At 46.7% G+C, this 15,615-nt stretch overlaps 1 protein-coding gene across 11 annotated transcripts in view; it reads right to left on the minus strand.

The window, feature by feature from the left end:
- The window catches only part of ANK1 (ankyrin 1), a 241,341-nt gene that overhangs the window by 22,641 nt on the left and 203,085 nt on the right, over positions 1-15,615 (minus strand). For 10 of the 11 annotated variants that reach the window (XM_027530143.1, XM_027530138.1, XM_027530140.1 and 7 more), the window contains 2 exons: positions 13,814-13,945; positions 11,901-12,047 (listed from right to left, as the gene is read on the minus strand). In XM_027530143.1, the coding sequence (XP_027385944.1) occupies positions 11,901-12,047; positions 13,814-13,945 (279 nt within the window). Of the gene's footprint in view, positions 1-8,804; positions 10,887-11,900; positions 12,048-13,813; positions 13,946-15,615 lie in introns of those variants that run through there. The other variant, XM_027530146.1, reaches the window with a different exon arrangement.

The raw sequence follows: 15,615 nt of genomic DNA on the forward strand, positions 1-15,615 counted from the left end.
GGGGTCCCAGGCTCCCCACATCCTCAACACTTGGTATGGTGAGTCTTTTTCACTTTAGTTTTCCTACAGCTGTGTAGTGTACGTCCTTATATCAATAGTTTTAATTTGTATTTCCCTGATGACTAATAATGCGGAGTATCTTTTTGTGTGCTTGTTTGCCATTTGTATATCTTCTTGGTTAAGTTAAAATCTTGTGCTTATTCTAAAGCTTGGGTTGTTTTTTTATTATTGAGTTTTGAGAGTTCTTTATGTATTGTGGATACAAGTCCTATATCAGATGATTATTTGCCAACACTTTCTCCCAATCAGTAGCTGGTTTTTTTTTTTTTTCCATTTTTTATAGTGCATTTTGAAGGGCAGATGTTTTTGATGAAGTCCAACTCGTTGATTTGTTCTTTTGCGGGTTGCACTTTTTGGTATTGCATATAAGAGATCTTTGCCTTATCCAAGATCTCTAAGGTTTTTTTTTTTTCCTTATGTTTTAATCAAAAAGTTTTATAGTTTCAGGTTTTACATTTAACCTATGATCCATTTTGATTTAATTTTTGCATATGATGTAAGGTATGAATCAAAGTTCATTCTGCATATAAATGTCCAATTGCTCCAGCATGATATGTGGTAAAAATGATCCACTGAATTATCTTTGCTGAATATCAGTTGTTCCTGTATGTGTGGTTCTATGTCTGGACTCACTGACTTATCTATCTTTATGGCAATACCACACTGCATTGGTCACTGTAGCTTTGTAATAAATCTTGTTCAGTCACCAAGTCGTGTCTGACTCTTGTGTGACCTCATGGACAATAGCCCCCCAGGCCCCTGTGTCCATGGGATTTTCCAGGCAAGAATACTGGAGTGGGTTGCCATTTCTTGAAGTCACTATAAATCCTTCAACTTTGTCCTTTTTCAAAGTTGTTTGGATGTTCTAGGTCTTTTCCATATAAATTTTAGAACAATGTCACTTTTCACAAAAAAGCCTACTGGGATTTGATTGGGCTGCATCAGATATTTCGATCATTTCAGGGAGAACTGACACCTGTACTGAGTCTTCTGACCCATGAGAACAGTGGATCTCTCCATTTATTTGTCATTGCTCAGTTGCTGAGTCGTATCCAACTCTGCGACTCCACAGACTGCAGCCCACCAGGCTCCTCTGTCCTCCACGATCTCCTGGAGTTTGCTCAGGTCTTCTTTAATTTCTGTCAGCAGTGTTCTGTAGTTTTCAGTGTATATTTCCTACATCTTTTATCAGATTCACCTCCAAGTATTTCTATTTTTTCAATGTTATTGTAAAGGCTATTCTTTTTTCAATTTCAGTTTGTACTTTTACACTGCTAGTATATAGGATTCAATTGATTTTTTTATATACTGAAATTGTATCCTGCAACCTCACCAAACTCATTTATTAGCTTCCATCGGATTTTTATATATATCACGTTGTCCATGAACAAAGACAGTTTACTTCTTCCTCTCCAACCTAGCTGCCTTTCATTTCTCTTACTTGCCTTATTGTACCAGTAGCACCTCAAGGACAGTGGTGAACAGAAGCAGGGGTAGTGGGACTTCGCTGGTGGTCCAGTGGCTAGGACACCTCACTCCCAGTGCAGGGGGCCGGGGTTCCATTCCTGGTCAGGGAACAAGATATCACATGCTGCAACGAAGAGATCCCACACACTGCAAGGAACATTGAAGACCTGAGTGCCCTAAGACGAGGTGCAGCCAAAAAATAAGTATTTAAAAAAAGAAAAGAAAAAAAAGCAGCAGCAGCAGGAGCAGACATGGCTGTCTTGTCACTGAATGTGGGAGGAAAGCACTCAGTCTTTCACCATCAAGTGTAATGTTAGCTTCAGGCGTTTTTGTAGATGCCTTTAGGTCTCTGCTCCAGTAAATTGCTACTCTTCATATTCACAAATCAGACTGTCCGATTTGGGGGATAGTAATTTGCCCTAACAGAGAAGGCAATGGCACCCGACTCCAATACTCTTGCCTGGAAAATCCCATGGACGGAGGAGCCTAGTAGGCTGCAGTCCATGGGGTCGCTAGGAGTCGGACGCGGCTGAGCGACTTCACTTTCACTTTTCACTTTCCTGCATTGGAGAAGGAAATGGCAACCCACTCCAGTGTTCTTGCCTGGAGAATCCCAGGGACTGGGGAGCCTGGTGGGCTGCTGTCTATGGGGTCACACAGAGTCGGACACGACCGAAGTGACTTAGCAGCAGCAGCAGCAGCAATTTGCCCTAAGTCCTCACTTCTTCTACAGATTCTAGAAGAGTTACTGATTTTTCAAAGTCTTTACTTTTTACTTGTTGTCAGCATGGTGTGGTGACATCCATGCTCCTTACATGCAAAGCCAGATGCTGATTTCTTTTTGAATATTCAATTATTCTCCATTCCTTGGACGAACCCCGCTTGATCGTGATGGCTTGTTCTTTTAAATAGTGTTGGCTTTAGATTTGCTAAAATTTAGAGTTTCTGCATAAATACTCACTCCTTATTGGTCTGTAGTTTTTCTATAATGGCTTTCTTTCTTTCCTTTTCTTTTTGACCAAAAATGTAAAGCGGCCCTCATAGGATGAGCTGGGAAATATTATGTCCTTTAAAATTTTCTGAGTGAGTTATTTCTTCCTTAATGTTTGGTAGCATTCGCCAGTGAAGTCATCTAGGCTTGGAGTTTTCTTGGTGGGAATGTTTTCTTTTTTTTATTAATTTGTTTTATCGAAGTATAGTTGATTTACAATGTTGTCTTAATTTTCACTGTGCAGCAGAGTGATTCAGTTATATACATATATATTCTTCATAGTCTTTGCCATTCTGTTTAATCATAGGATGTTGAATCTAGTTCCCTGTGCTACACAGTAGGACCTTGTTGCTTATCCATCCTGTATATAATAGCTTGCATTTGCTGATCCCAAACTCCCAGTCCCCCTTCCCCCAGCTCCCCTCCCCCTTGGCAACCACACGTCCTTCCTCTATGTCTGCATCTGTTTCTGTTTCATAGATAACTTCATCTGTGTCATATTTTAGAGTCCACATATAAGTGACATGACACGGTAGTTGTCTTTCTCTGTCTGACTTACTTCACTTCGTATGATAATCTCTAGGTCCGTCCATGTTGCTGCAAATGGCATTATTTCATCCTTTTTAATGGCTGAGTAATACTCCATTGTATCTATGTACCAGATCCTCTTTATCCACTCATCTGTTGATGGACAGGTTGTTTCCATGTCTCGACAACTGTAAACAGTGCTTCAGCGAACATTATGGCGCGTGCACCTTCAAATAATAATTGTGTTTGGATATCCACCCAGGAGTAGGAGTTCAGGATTACACGGCAACCAGTTTTTTGAGGAACCTCTGTACTATTTTCTATAGTGGTTGCTCCAACTTACAAATTGGTGGGAATGTTTTAAATTATGCATTTAATTTCTTTACTATATTCAGAGTATCTCTTTCTTCCTATGTGAGCTTTGAGTTTGTACTTTCCAAGAACTTTGTCAATCTCGCTTATGCTTTCAAATTTACTGGAATAAAATTATCATAGTATTATCATCCTTTTGCTTCCTATAGAATCTTCAGTATATTACCTCTTATTCTTGATATTGGTAATTCTTTTCTTCTCTTTCATGATCAGTCTGGCTGGGTGCTTATCAATTTATCGATCATTTCAAAGAACCAGCTTTTGGTTTTACTGATTTTCTTTAGTGTTTTCTGTTTGTAGTTTCATCAATTTCTGCTTTGATCTTTATTATCTTCCTTCTGCTTACTTTGGGTTTAAGTTGTTCTTTTTACAGTATCTTAAAATATTACAAAGCTGAGGTAACTGACTTGAGAACTTTTCTCTCGTTTAATGTGGATGTTTAGTGCTATAAATTTCCCCCTAATACTGCTTTGCTGGCATCCCATACATTTTGACATCGCATGTTTTCATTTTCATTCCATTCAAAATACTCTCTAATTTCCCTTTTGCTCTCTTCTTTGACCCACGGGTTACTTCGAAGTGTATTATTTAGCTTCCAAGGAGTTCCTATGTATCTTTTGGTTATTGTCTTGTAATTTAATTTACTGTGGTCAGAGAATATACATTGAATGACTTAAATTCTTTGATATTTATCAAGACTTGCTTTATAGTCTAGGACAATGGTCTCCAACCTTTTTGGCACCAGCGGCCAGTTTCGTGGAAGACAATTTTTCTCATGAACCAGGTGCAGGAGATGATTTCAGGATGATTGAAGTGCATTACATTTATTGTGTTCGATTTATTGAGAATTGAACACCACGGTCGCTCTGACAGGAGACAGAGCCCCGGCAGTGATGTGGGTGTTGAGGACAGCTGTAAATACAGATGAGGCTTCGCTCACTCGCCCGCCACTCAATCCTGCTGTTCCTAACGGGTGGACTGTGGCCCAGGGGTCGGGGCCCTTGGTTGAGAATATGCTCTATGTCGGTCTGTTGCAGGCGCAACTGAAAAGACTGTATTCTGCTGTCATTGGGTGGAACATTCCATGAATGTCAATCAGGTCAAGGTGAATGACTGCTGTTCAAATCTATTTGGGTACTCATTTTTCTACTTGTTCTATCAATTAGCAAGATGGGGGTATTGAAATCTCCCACTATAACTGTGGTCCTGTCTATTCCTCACTGTGGTTTTCTCAGATTTTGCTCATGTATTTTAAAGCTATGTTGCTGCTGCTAAGTCACTTCAGTCGTGTCCGACTCTGTGCGACCCCATAGAAGGCGGCCCACCAGGCTCCCCCATCCCTGGGATTCTCCAGGCAAGAACACTGCAGTGGGTTGCCATTTCCTTCTCCAATGCATGAAAGTGAAAAGTGAAAGTGAAGTCACTCAGTCGTGTCTGACTCTTAGTGACCCCATGGACTGCAGCCCACCAGGCTCCTCCGTCCATGGGATTTTCCAGGCAAGAGTACTGGAGTGGGGTGCCATTGCCTTCTCCGAAAGCTATGTTACTTGTGCTTTAACATTTAAGACTGCGATGCCCTCTTGATGGACTGCTTATCCTTATGAAATTATTTTCTTTATCCCTGGTAACATTCTTTGTTCTTACATCTACTTGTTTGGTATTATTACAGCCACTTCAGTCTGCTTTTGATTAGCATTAGCATAGTTTATGTTTTCTCACCCTTTGACTTTTAAGGGATTTGTGTTTTATACTTAAAGACATTTCCTGTAGGCAGTATATAGTTGAAATTTACCTTTATATCTGCCTTTTAATTTGTTTTTTTTTAGATCATTTACAATAATGAGATTATTAATGTGGTTAGGTTTAAATCTATCATTTGTTAATTTCTACTTCTGTCCCATCAGTTTTTTGTTCTCTTTTCCCTTTCTTTATGCCTTTAAAAAAAATTTTTATTCACTTATTTTTGGCTGTGCTAGGTCTTCGCTGCTGCACAAGTCTTGCTCTAACTGTGGTGCGTGGGCTTCTCAGTGCGGTGTCTTCCCTCGTTGCAGAGCACGGGCTCTAGGGCGCTTGGACCCAGTAGTTGCGGCTCCCCGGCTCTAGAGTACAGGTCCAGTAGTTGTCGTACACGGGCTTAGTGGCTCCATAGCATGTGGGATCTTCCCAGATCAGGCATCCAACCCATGTCTCCTGCACTGGCAGGTGGGTTCTTTACCGCTGAGCCACCAGGGAAGCCCTTTTTATGCCTTCTTTTGGGTTAATTGAAAATTTCCATTTTATCTCTTTGGGTGGCTGATTAGCTATGATTCTTTGAGTAGTTCAGGAATTGCTTTTGGGCTTCTAGCATACATCATTAAACTACCCCAGTCTACCTATAAGTGATATGATAACACTTTGCATATAGTATAAGAACCTTACAATAATATACTTCCACTTTTCTCTCTCAACTTTTTCAACTTTTGTACCTTCGTTGTAATACATGTCACTTTTGTATATGTTATAAACACAACATTATATTATTTTGTTTAAACAGTTATCTTTTAAAGAGATTTAAATAATGAGAAAATTATGTATTATCCTTATAGTTAGCATTTTGGGCACTGTTCATTCGTTCATGTAAATCCATATTTCTTTCTGGTGTCATTTTTCTTTTGGCCTGAAGGACGTTTTATGAAAAAAAATTGCTTGTGGCAGTCACTTCCTGTTGACGACTTCCTTCTGTTTTTGTATGTCTGGCGATATCTTTATTTGCTTTCATTTTTGGAAGTTATTTTTGCTGGGTATAGAATTCTAGGTTACTTTAGAGATGTTCTACTTTAAAGATGTGTCCTACTTTAAAGATATTGCTCTGCTGACTTACTTCCATTGTTCCCAGTGAGAAATATGATGTAATCCTTATCTTTATCTCCATATATAATGCATCTTTTCCCCCACCTTTGGCTACTTTAAAAACTTTATCACTGGTTCTGACTAATTTGTTTAAAATGTGCCTTGGTATAGTAGACTTCATGTTTCATGTGGTTAACGGAACTTCTTGGATCTGTGTAATTATTGTTTTTGTCAACTTGGAAAATTCTGGGCCATTAATTCTTCAAATACTTTTTCAGCCCCTTTCTCTGTTGGAAACTAATTTCACAAATATTAGGCCACCTGAAATTGCCCCATAGCTCACTGATGCTTTTAAAGATTTTTTGTTGTTCTTGTGTTTCATTTTGGAGAGTTTCTATTACTATGTTGCCAAGTTCACCTTTTCTTCTTTAATGAAATTTGATTCAGTGTATTTTTCAACCTATATCTTGTAGTTTCACCTCTAGGGGATTGGTTTGGGTCTTTAAAAAACATCTCCCAAGTTTCTACTTGACTTCTGGAACATGTGAAATAGTTATAATAGTTGTTTTACCATTCTTGTCTACTAATTCTAACATCTGCATCAGTTTTAATTGATTGATTTTTCTTCTCATTATGGGTTTTGTTTCCCTGCCTCTTTGAATGTGTGTCTGAGAATCTTTAATTGGATTATTTGAATGTCAGACACTGTGACTTTTATCTTGTTGGGTGCTGGATATTTTGTATTCCTGTAACAAATCTTTAGAGTCCCTTGGACTGCAAAGGAAAGCAAACCAGTCAATCCTGAAGGAAATCAACCTTGAATATTCATTGGAAAGATTGTTATTGAAGTTGAAGCTCCAATATTTTGGCCACCTGATGTGATGAGCTGACTCAATGGAAAAGCCCCTGATGCTGGGAAAGGTTGAAGGCAAAAAGGAGAAGGGACCAGCAGAGGATGAGATGGTTGGATGGCATCACTGACTCAGTGGCCATGAATTTCAGCAAACTCTGGGAGATAGTGGAGGACACAGGAGCCAGTCTATGGGGTCGTGAAGAGTCAGACATGACTTAGCATTGAACAACAACAAATGATTCTTGAGCTTTGTTCTGTTATGTCATTGAGTTACTTGAAAACAGGTTGATCCTCTTGAGTTTTCCTTTCAAGGTTGATTAGGTGGGAGCACTGATCAATCTAGGGCTAATCATTCTCCATTATCGAGGAGGACCACTCTGTGTTCCCTATGCAACGTCTGTGACAATCAGTCTGACTGTTGGGAATAGATGATTAATAATCAACCAAAATTTGTGGGGGACCTTCTGAAGCTCTCCAGAGTGCTGTCTCTGTGCAGCTGTCTCTCTAGGGAATTCCAGCTTCCCTGATCTCCTTGGATTGCCAGAAACTTCTCCTTAACCAGGGGTTCTTCTGGATTTCTCTTCCTTCCTCCATGACTTAGAAACTCTTTCAAGGCAGTAATCCAGGCAATTGTAGGGTTCATCTCATTTATTTTCCACGTTTCATATATCACTGACCTTTACTGCCTGATGTCAGTGTCTTGAGAACTGCTGTTTCATATAGCTTGTCCATTTTTTGCTTGTTTTAAGCAGGAGGGATATGTTCAGTACTTGTTGCCTTATCTTAGCCAAAAGTGGACTGCATCTCAGACAGCTCCTCAGATATGGTTGGATAAACATTCTATCACTCCTGGGAATCTCAGTAAGATGTGATTAAGGGTGAGAGAGGGTAATAACTCTGCCAGTCACAGTATGTCTGAGTCTCATTTTTGGTGACTTTACCACCTTGAAACTTCCTGGGGTTCACATAAATGGAATTTCACCCAAATGAAAGTGTGTCCACAAAGAGAACTCATGCACACCTTTCCTCAGGACTTCTTTCTGCCTCGTGTTTATCCTGGAGCCCCTTCCCTGATCACAGGGCTTGGGGGCTATGCTCCCTGCCCCCTCTGAGTCTCCAGAAGACCCCACTGACCCCCACACACCCCCACAAGCATGGATCTGAGGCTGTAGGTGGCCATACTCAATGGAGTGGCGATTCCTACTGAGCAGAGGCCATGCTCAGCAAGGATTATCAAACAAAGTCTGGGTGGACCGGAGCACAGGAAGGTTGGCTGAGTCCTCTGGTTGAGATCCAGAAGTGCCTGTCTCTTGAGCAGTCTCTCGTGTGACCCTACCATACCTGGGTCACCAGCCCATCCCTGTCTAGAGCTGTCCCCTCGGGGTTGTATTTTGGGGAAATCAGATAACAGGCAATCAAACACACAGCCTTGGGGCAGGACAATCCAGCAGTACCCACCCCCTGATTCCAGCCCCTCCTTATCTCAGCTGTCACCCGGGCTCTCTGTTAACCCAGATGGAATGACGACCCTAATAATTTGATGTCAGCAGCAGACTCGACAAGAGGTGGACAGACAGCCTGACCTTAGACGGAAGCCACACTTCCCTAGCTGGGCTAAGAGTCGAAAGAAACAAGACATATTATATTTCCAAGTAGACGTTGCATCCAACCCATAAAATCAAATGGAGTTGACTGAATAGGATATGAGATATCCATCTTTCCCTTTCATATGAGAAATCCTTTATTTTTAGGAACACAGTTTTGTTTTGTTTTGTTTTGCTCTATGGGCAAGTTTTTTCCTTCACATTTCACATTTATTCCCAGATTCTGGGGTAGTTCTCTCCTGTACAGGAGAAGCAAACTGGCCCTTCTGCCCCGGCCAGTCCAGACAAACCCAGCAAGAAGAGCCAGGAAGGATGGATGAGAGAGCTCAGGTTCCTATCTTCCTGAAACCACAGAGCAACCAATCACCGCCCTGAGTGTCCACAGTGGCCGAGGGAGGCTCAGACGAGCAGAGAGCAGGGAAAGCACAAAGGAAACAAGGGAATGCCGTGGCCATCAGCGTGAGGGCCGGGCTGGCCCGGGGACAGAAAGCCAGAGGAAGTGCAGGGGGCAGCCGTCTGCCTGCTCTTCCACCTCTGATCCTTCCTGCTCCTCCTCCCCGGGCCAGGAGGGCATGGTTTTCCAGGGACAGGAAGGCAGAAGGCAGGAAAAACACACAGAAGCCAGCTCTGGTGCCCCGAAAGGCCAGGATGGACCAAGCGGACGTCTGAGTGTCTGCTCCGGCCTGGCGGGAGCGAGCACGCAGGGCACACGGCCCGCGCCTGTCGGGACACCCACGGGATGAGGGGTTCGGAAGGGCTGACAGGCGACAGAGCGGCCAGGAAGCACGGAAGCGTTCAGAGTGTGTCTGCAATCAAAGTGGGGAGGACCCCTGGTCAACTCGTCAGCTCTCGGGACTCTTCTGCTCCAGACCGGCCATGGCTCTCCATCGCCTTCCCAGTAAAACCAGCGTCCCCACTGCAGCCTGGAGGAGCCGGCCTCCTGCAGCCCCTGCCCTCTCGTCCTCCGCTGTGGACCCTCCATGCTCTGCGGACGCACCAGGCCCACCTGCTCGGGGCCCCTGCCCAGATTGCTGGTCGGGGCACTCTCTCTCTTGTTCACATGCCCACCCCACCTCTCTCTCCAGCCTCTGTTCACATGCTACGCACTCCTACCCGACTATCTAACCCCTCAATCCCACACTCCAACCTTGCTTGACTCCAATTTTTTCCCCTCATCACCCTGCTAGCACATTATCTAACTCACTTCCATAAATTTTTGCTTGCCTGTCCCAACAGAAGGCAAGCTCCATGAAGGCTGAGTTTGGGGCTTTGCTCCTTTCGGGGTCTGTTTGAGAACTGACTTATCTGCCTGGCTTAGAACAACCTCTGGTGGGTGACAAGTGTTCAAAGAATATTTGCCAAATGAGCGGCCCAACTGGACTGCCCTTCCACAATCACGGGGCACGGGGCTCGGGCCCATGGGGGTTAGAACTCTCTGCTCCGGCTTTAGAGTCTCCAGGCCCCACGGGAGTCCCAGGGCCAGAAGAGACATTCATAAATACTTAGGTATGTAACTGCCCTTAAAAAAACTTTTTTTTTAAATTGTGATAAGAACACTTGGCTTAGGATCTGTCCCCTTGACAGGTTTTTAATTGTTGTACCTGCCTTGTTTATCCTCATATAATTCTATGTGCCCGGTGTCCATAGATTTGGGGTACAAAACCCTCAAAACTTGCTGCCTTGCCTTGACTGAACCAAGTCTGGGCTTCTGTTAATAAACCCAACCAAGGGACTGGGTTATCTAGTTAAAAAAGGGCAAAGTGTCTCATCTCTTGATTTCTCCCAGTTTGCAGTGTTTTTCGGCCACCCCCTCCTCAGTCCTTGTGAAAGAGAGTCGGTCACTTAGCGGTCCCCGTCATGTCCAGCCAGTCCCCCAAGGGGCAGGGAGAGGGCTGGTCTGGGAGCCCTGGACGCTGGGGCTGAGAGTGTGCCTCCTCCCCGGGGACAGCCTGGAGCTTGCACACAGGCCCTGGCTGGAAAGGCAGCCCCCCGCACCCCAGGGGGCAGGCTGGGGGTCCTTGGGAAAAGCATCTGGGGAGGCTGAGAGCCCTGAACCCCGGCCGCCGGGGGTGAGGCAGTGAAGGCAGGCAGTGTGGGCGAGAGCAGCAGCCCAGGTGAGGTCAGAGGCAGAAGAGACAGGCCGTAGGACGCAGTCATCCGATGAGTCCTGCGCTCGGGGGCGCTGGACGCCAGGTTTCGGGGAGAGAGACCAGTGTGAGGGGCGTGGCATTCACTGGGGAGGCCCCTGCCCCCTGCCCCCTGCCTCCACTCTCTCACAAGCTCCGGTCACAGGGGCCTGCATGGAGGCACACATGTGGGAGTGGCCGGGATGGCTGGTGACCTGGGAGCTGGGGGAGGTCGGTGGGCAAGCTGGAGGGGTAGAGTGGAGGAGCATACCCTGCACCTGGAAAGCGGGTCCCCAGAACCAAATTGTTTTTCGAGGCCTGTAAGGAACCTCAGGTCTCTGATCCAACTTGTGGGTTTTAAAGAGATTGATGGCCCAGCACGTGGAGTCAAGAGATCAAGAGGAAGGAAGGGTCCCAGCTCCCACCATCCCAGCAGGAGGTGGCTGGGCCTGCCTCTGTGCGCTCTGATTACAGACGCAGATGGAGGGGAAACGGGATCTGGGCCCTGCTCCCCACACGGCCCCTCCTCTACTGCAAGGAAGGTGTCCTAAAGGCCGCAGAGGGGGTACTGGGGGCAAAGGTCAAGGCCCCGTGGAGCGGGGTCACCGGAGGGGGAGGGGCTCTGTGCCAGGCCAAACCGCATCCAAACAAGTGATGGGGAAGGGATGCTTCGAGGAAAAAGGGAGACAAAAGCAGAAACTGGCTTGAAGGAAAAAGCCCGCTTAGCCCCAGAGAAGGGGTAGCAGGAGGGCTTAAGGACACCTCTCCGCTGGTCCCCAACCGAGACCTCCGCCAGAACCTCGTGCCTACGGACGGACGGGGGTCTCAGGTGGGTCTGCGCAGAGCTGGAGGGCGCGGCAAGCAGGGGAGGGTAGCGGAGTGGGGGCGGCAGCCGCCCCTCGTATCCTGCTGGGCCCCCCGCCCCCGGGACCCCCATCACCTCTGCTCTCACCACCGCCCATCCAGAGGGAGACTGACCTCCGGCCACCTGGTGAGAAGGTTCCAGGGAGGGTCAGGCGGCGGCGGCGGCGGCGGCTCGGCCTGCCCCCCCACGCCCGGGGGACACTCACCATTCATCTGGGAGGGGGACGACGAGTAGTCCCGGTCGGCGGGCCGGCGATCTGGCTTGAGGCTGCGGCCCTGCCTGCCCGAGCCCTCCAGCATGTTCACAATCTCGCCGCGGTCGATGTTCCGCAGGGCAGCGTACAGGTTCTCCACTGCGGGCAGAGCGGAGGGAGAGGGCGCTCGCGGGCCGCTACCCAAGCCCCGCGCGGCTCTGAGTGTGTGTGTGTCCGTGTGCGCGCGGCTCTGAGTGTGTGTGTGTGTGTGTGTGTGTGTGTGTGTGTGTGTGCGCGCGGGGAGGGGGGGGGGCGGGGCGGGGCGGGGGTTGCAGGCCCCTTCTTTTCTAAAAGTCCAAACAAACTACCTCTAGGATAAGTCAGGTAGACCTGGAGATGATGCAGTTTCCGTCCACACTATGCAATAAAGCCAACAAGAGCCAGAAACCAAACTTTTTGATTTTCTAGGGGCTTCCCTGGTGGCTCAGATGGTGAAGAATCTGCCTGCAATGTCGGAGGCCCGGGTTCGATTCCTGAGTCCGGAAGATCCCCTGGAAAAGGGAATGGCAACCCACTCCAGTATTCTTGCCTGGAGAATTCCATGGAGGGAGGGGCCTGGAGGGCTTCAGTCGGTGGGGTGGCAAAGAGTCAGACAGGACTGAGCAACTGATACACAGTGCATATGAAAGTTACATTTACACTACACTCTAGTCTGTTAAGTGTGCAATAGCATTGTGTCCAGAAAAAAAACAAGGTACATATCTTAAAGGTATTTTATGGCCAAAAAATGCAAACTCTCCTCTGAGCCTTCAGTGAGTCTTCATAGTCACATAAGGACCCTGATCACAGATCAGCGAGACAAATGTAGTCATCATGAGAAACTGTGAAACGCTGAGAGAATTCCCCAAATGTGACATACACAAAATGAGCAGATGCTGCTGGAAATTGGCACCAAGAGACCTGATGAATCTGGGGGGAGAAGTGCAGTATCTTTGAAGCACAGTAAAGTGAGGGAGGCTTGGGTTTTGTTATCCTTTAACAGACCTTTTGCAAACCCCAAGAGCGGTGAATTTCAAGGCATGGAAGACTTTTTCTTTTGTAACCAAAAGGAATGCTGGGGCTTCCCTGGTGGCTCAGCAGTAAAGAATCGACCTGCCAATGCAGGAAACATTGGGTCGGGAAGATCCCCTGGAGAAGGGAATGGCAACCCACTCCAGTATTCTTGCCTGGAGAATCCCATGGACAGAGGAGCCTGGCGAGCTACGGTCTATGGGGTGGCAGAGAGTTGGACACAACTTAGCGACTAAACAACAGAACAATGACAAGAGGAATACTACAAGAAAATGAGAGAGAGAAGAATTGGAGTCTGTCCTTTGGAAATCTTTGGTCCTTGCTAGTTGATCTGAGATGCAAATGTAAACACTCAGTTTCTCTTAGTGTTTTGTGTTCGGGAATGTGGTTGAGGAGCTGAAAAGAGTGAGTCACATCTTCCCTCCAGGTTGAAGAAAATCCTGGGGGAACAAGAACTGCATCTGAGGGGACTCCTGGCTGGGCTCTGAGGGGACAGTCCTCGTTTGATAAATTCAACCAAGAGGCACACACCCTGCACAGACGCAGTCTTTTAGGGGTCCTGGTGTGACTGCAAACTCATCCTGAGAATAGGAAGAGGTCATGGCCCAGGTTCTGGTGTGCCCTCCTGGCGGGATTGCCCAGAAGACCAGGGACCCTCAGAGGTGTGTGCCTGCGTGTGTGTGCACTTGAGTATGTGTGTGTGAGAGACAGAGTGTGCAGAATGATTGGTTCCAAAGGTCAACAGCACCCCAGGAATCTGGAGGGAGAAGTTCTGGGGAGAACTGCTTGGTGAGCTCCTGGCATAGGCTTTGGGGAGAGAAGGGTCCCAGCTGTGCCCTCGCCCCGGTACTGACTCTTGGCGTCTTGGCCTTCACGGGTGACCCAGAGGTTCAGCAAGGCCAGGCTCTGCTCCAGCAAGGAGTTGGGGTTCTCCACACGGATCCTGTTGATGTCGTCCACACTGAACTGCAGCTCCCGGGCCAGCTCTGCATGCAAGGAACCAAGACCAGGGTGAGACCAGCTGGAGCTGGCCCTGGCCCCGAGCCTGAGTGGGGAGCAGGGCGCCCCGAGGGGTACCCTAGAGAGAGAACAGTCCCCTGTGGACTTTAAGCCTCCTTCCCAAGGATGCCTAGTGTAAGGTGACACCTGCCCTGTGGCATCCCCAGGAAATGCGCCAGGAAATGCGCCAGGAAGCGGCGTGATCACAAGAGAGTAATAAGGACTGAATGAATGAACGGACACTCTTGCTGTCATCACTTGGAATATGGGTGATGAGGCTGAGCCACGGAAGGTCGAAGGACCGGCTGGGGTCCCAGGGGAGGGCTGAACAGCGGATGCCCTCGGCACTGTTGGTGAGGCAAAAGCCACCGCCCTTCCCTTGGGAAGCAGTCATAACGGAAGCGCATCTGTGTATTTGTGTTTCTTCAGGGAAAGGAGCTGTTTACATTTAAAATGGGAATACAAGTCCCCATCTAAATGCAAGGCACCATCGCAGAAGGCGAGCTCTTCTCTGCCGCTGTCTTCACGGCTGTTTCTCGCAGGTGCTTTAGAGGAGAGCACAGGAGCTGAGTCTCATTTCAGGGATGAGGAAGACCAGTGTGGAAAGTGATGGTGAGAACCAGAATGTGTGTGAGCCACACAAACCACTCACACAACACTCCACGTACATAAACCACATACACAACACTCCATGTACACACAACACATACACACCACACACACACCACACACACACACCACGTACACAACACTCCACACACACACAACACATACACAACACACCACATACACATCACATATCACATATACACATACCACATACACACCACACACACACACACACACCACACACACACACACATCACGTACACAACACTCCACGTACACACAACACATACACAACACACCACATACACACACCACATACACAACACTCCATGTACACACAACACATACACAACACACCACATACACACACCACATACACAACACTCCACATACACACACCACATACACACACCACATACACAACACTCCACATACACACACCACATACACAACACTCCACATACACACACCACATACACAACACACCACATACACACACCACATACACAATGTGTCATGTACACACAACACATACACAACACACCGCATACACATCACATACACAACACTCCACATACACACACCACATACACAATGTGTCATGTACACACAACGTGCCATGTACACACAACACATACACAACACACCGCATACACATCACATACACAACACTCCACATACACACACCACATACACACCACATACCACACAAACACCACCTACACAATACTCTATGTACACACACCACATATACAACATGCCACACACACAACACATATACAACATACCACATACATACACCACATACACATCACATATCAGATATAAACACACCACACACCACATACACACCACACACACACACCACATACACAACACACCACCTACACACAACACGTACACATCACATATACATCACATACACAGAAACCACACATACACACACTCACACACCACACACATCACACACCACATACACACACACACCATATACACACCACACCACATATACACATCACATATACATCACATACACATGTACCACACA

The sequence above is a fragment of the Bos indicus x Bos taurus genome, chromosome 27 (assembly GCF_003369695.1).
Source record: "Bos indicus x Bos taurus breed Angus x Brahman F1 hybrid chromosome 27, Bos_hybrid_MaternalHap_v2.0, whole genome shotgun sequence".
NCBI classification, from domain to species: domain Eukaryota; kingdom Metazoa; phylum Chordata; class Mammalia; order Artiodactyla; family Bovidae; genus Bos; species Bos indicus x Bos taurus.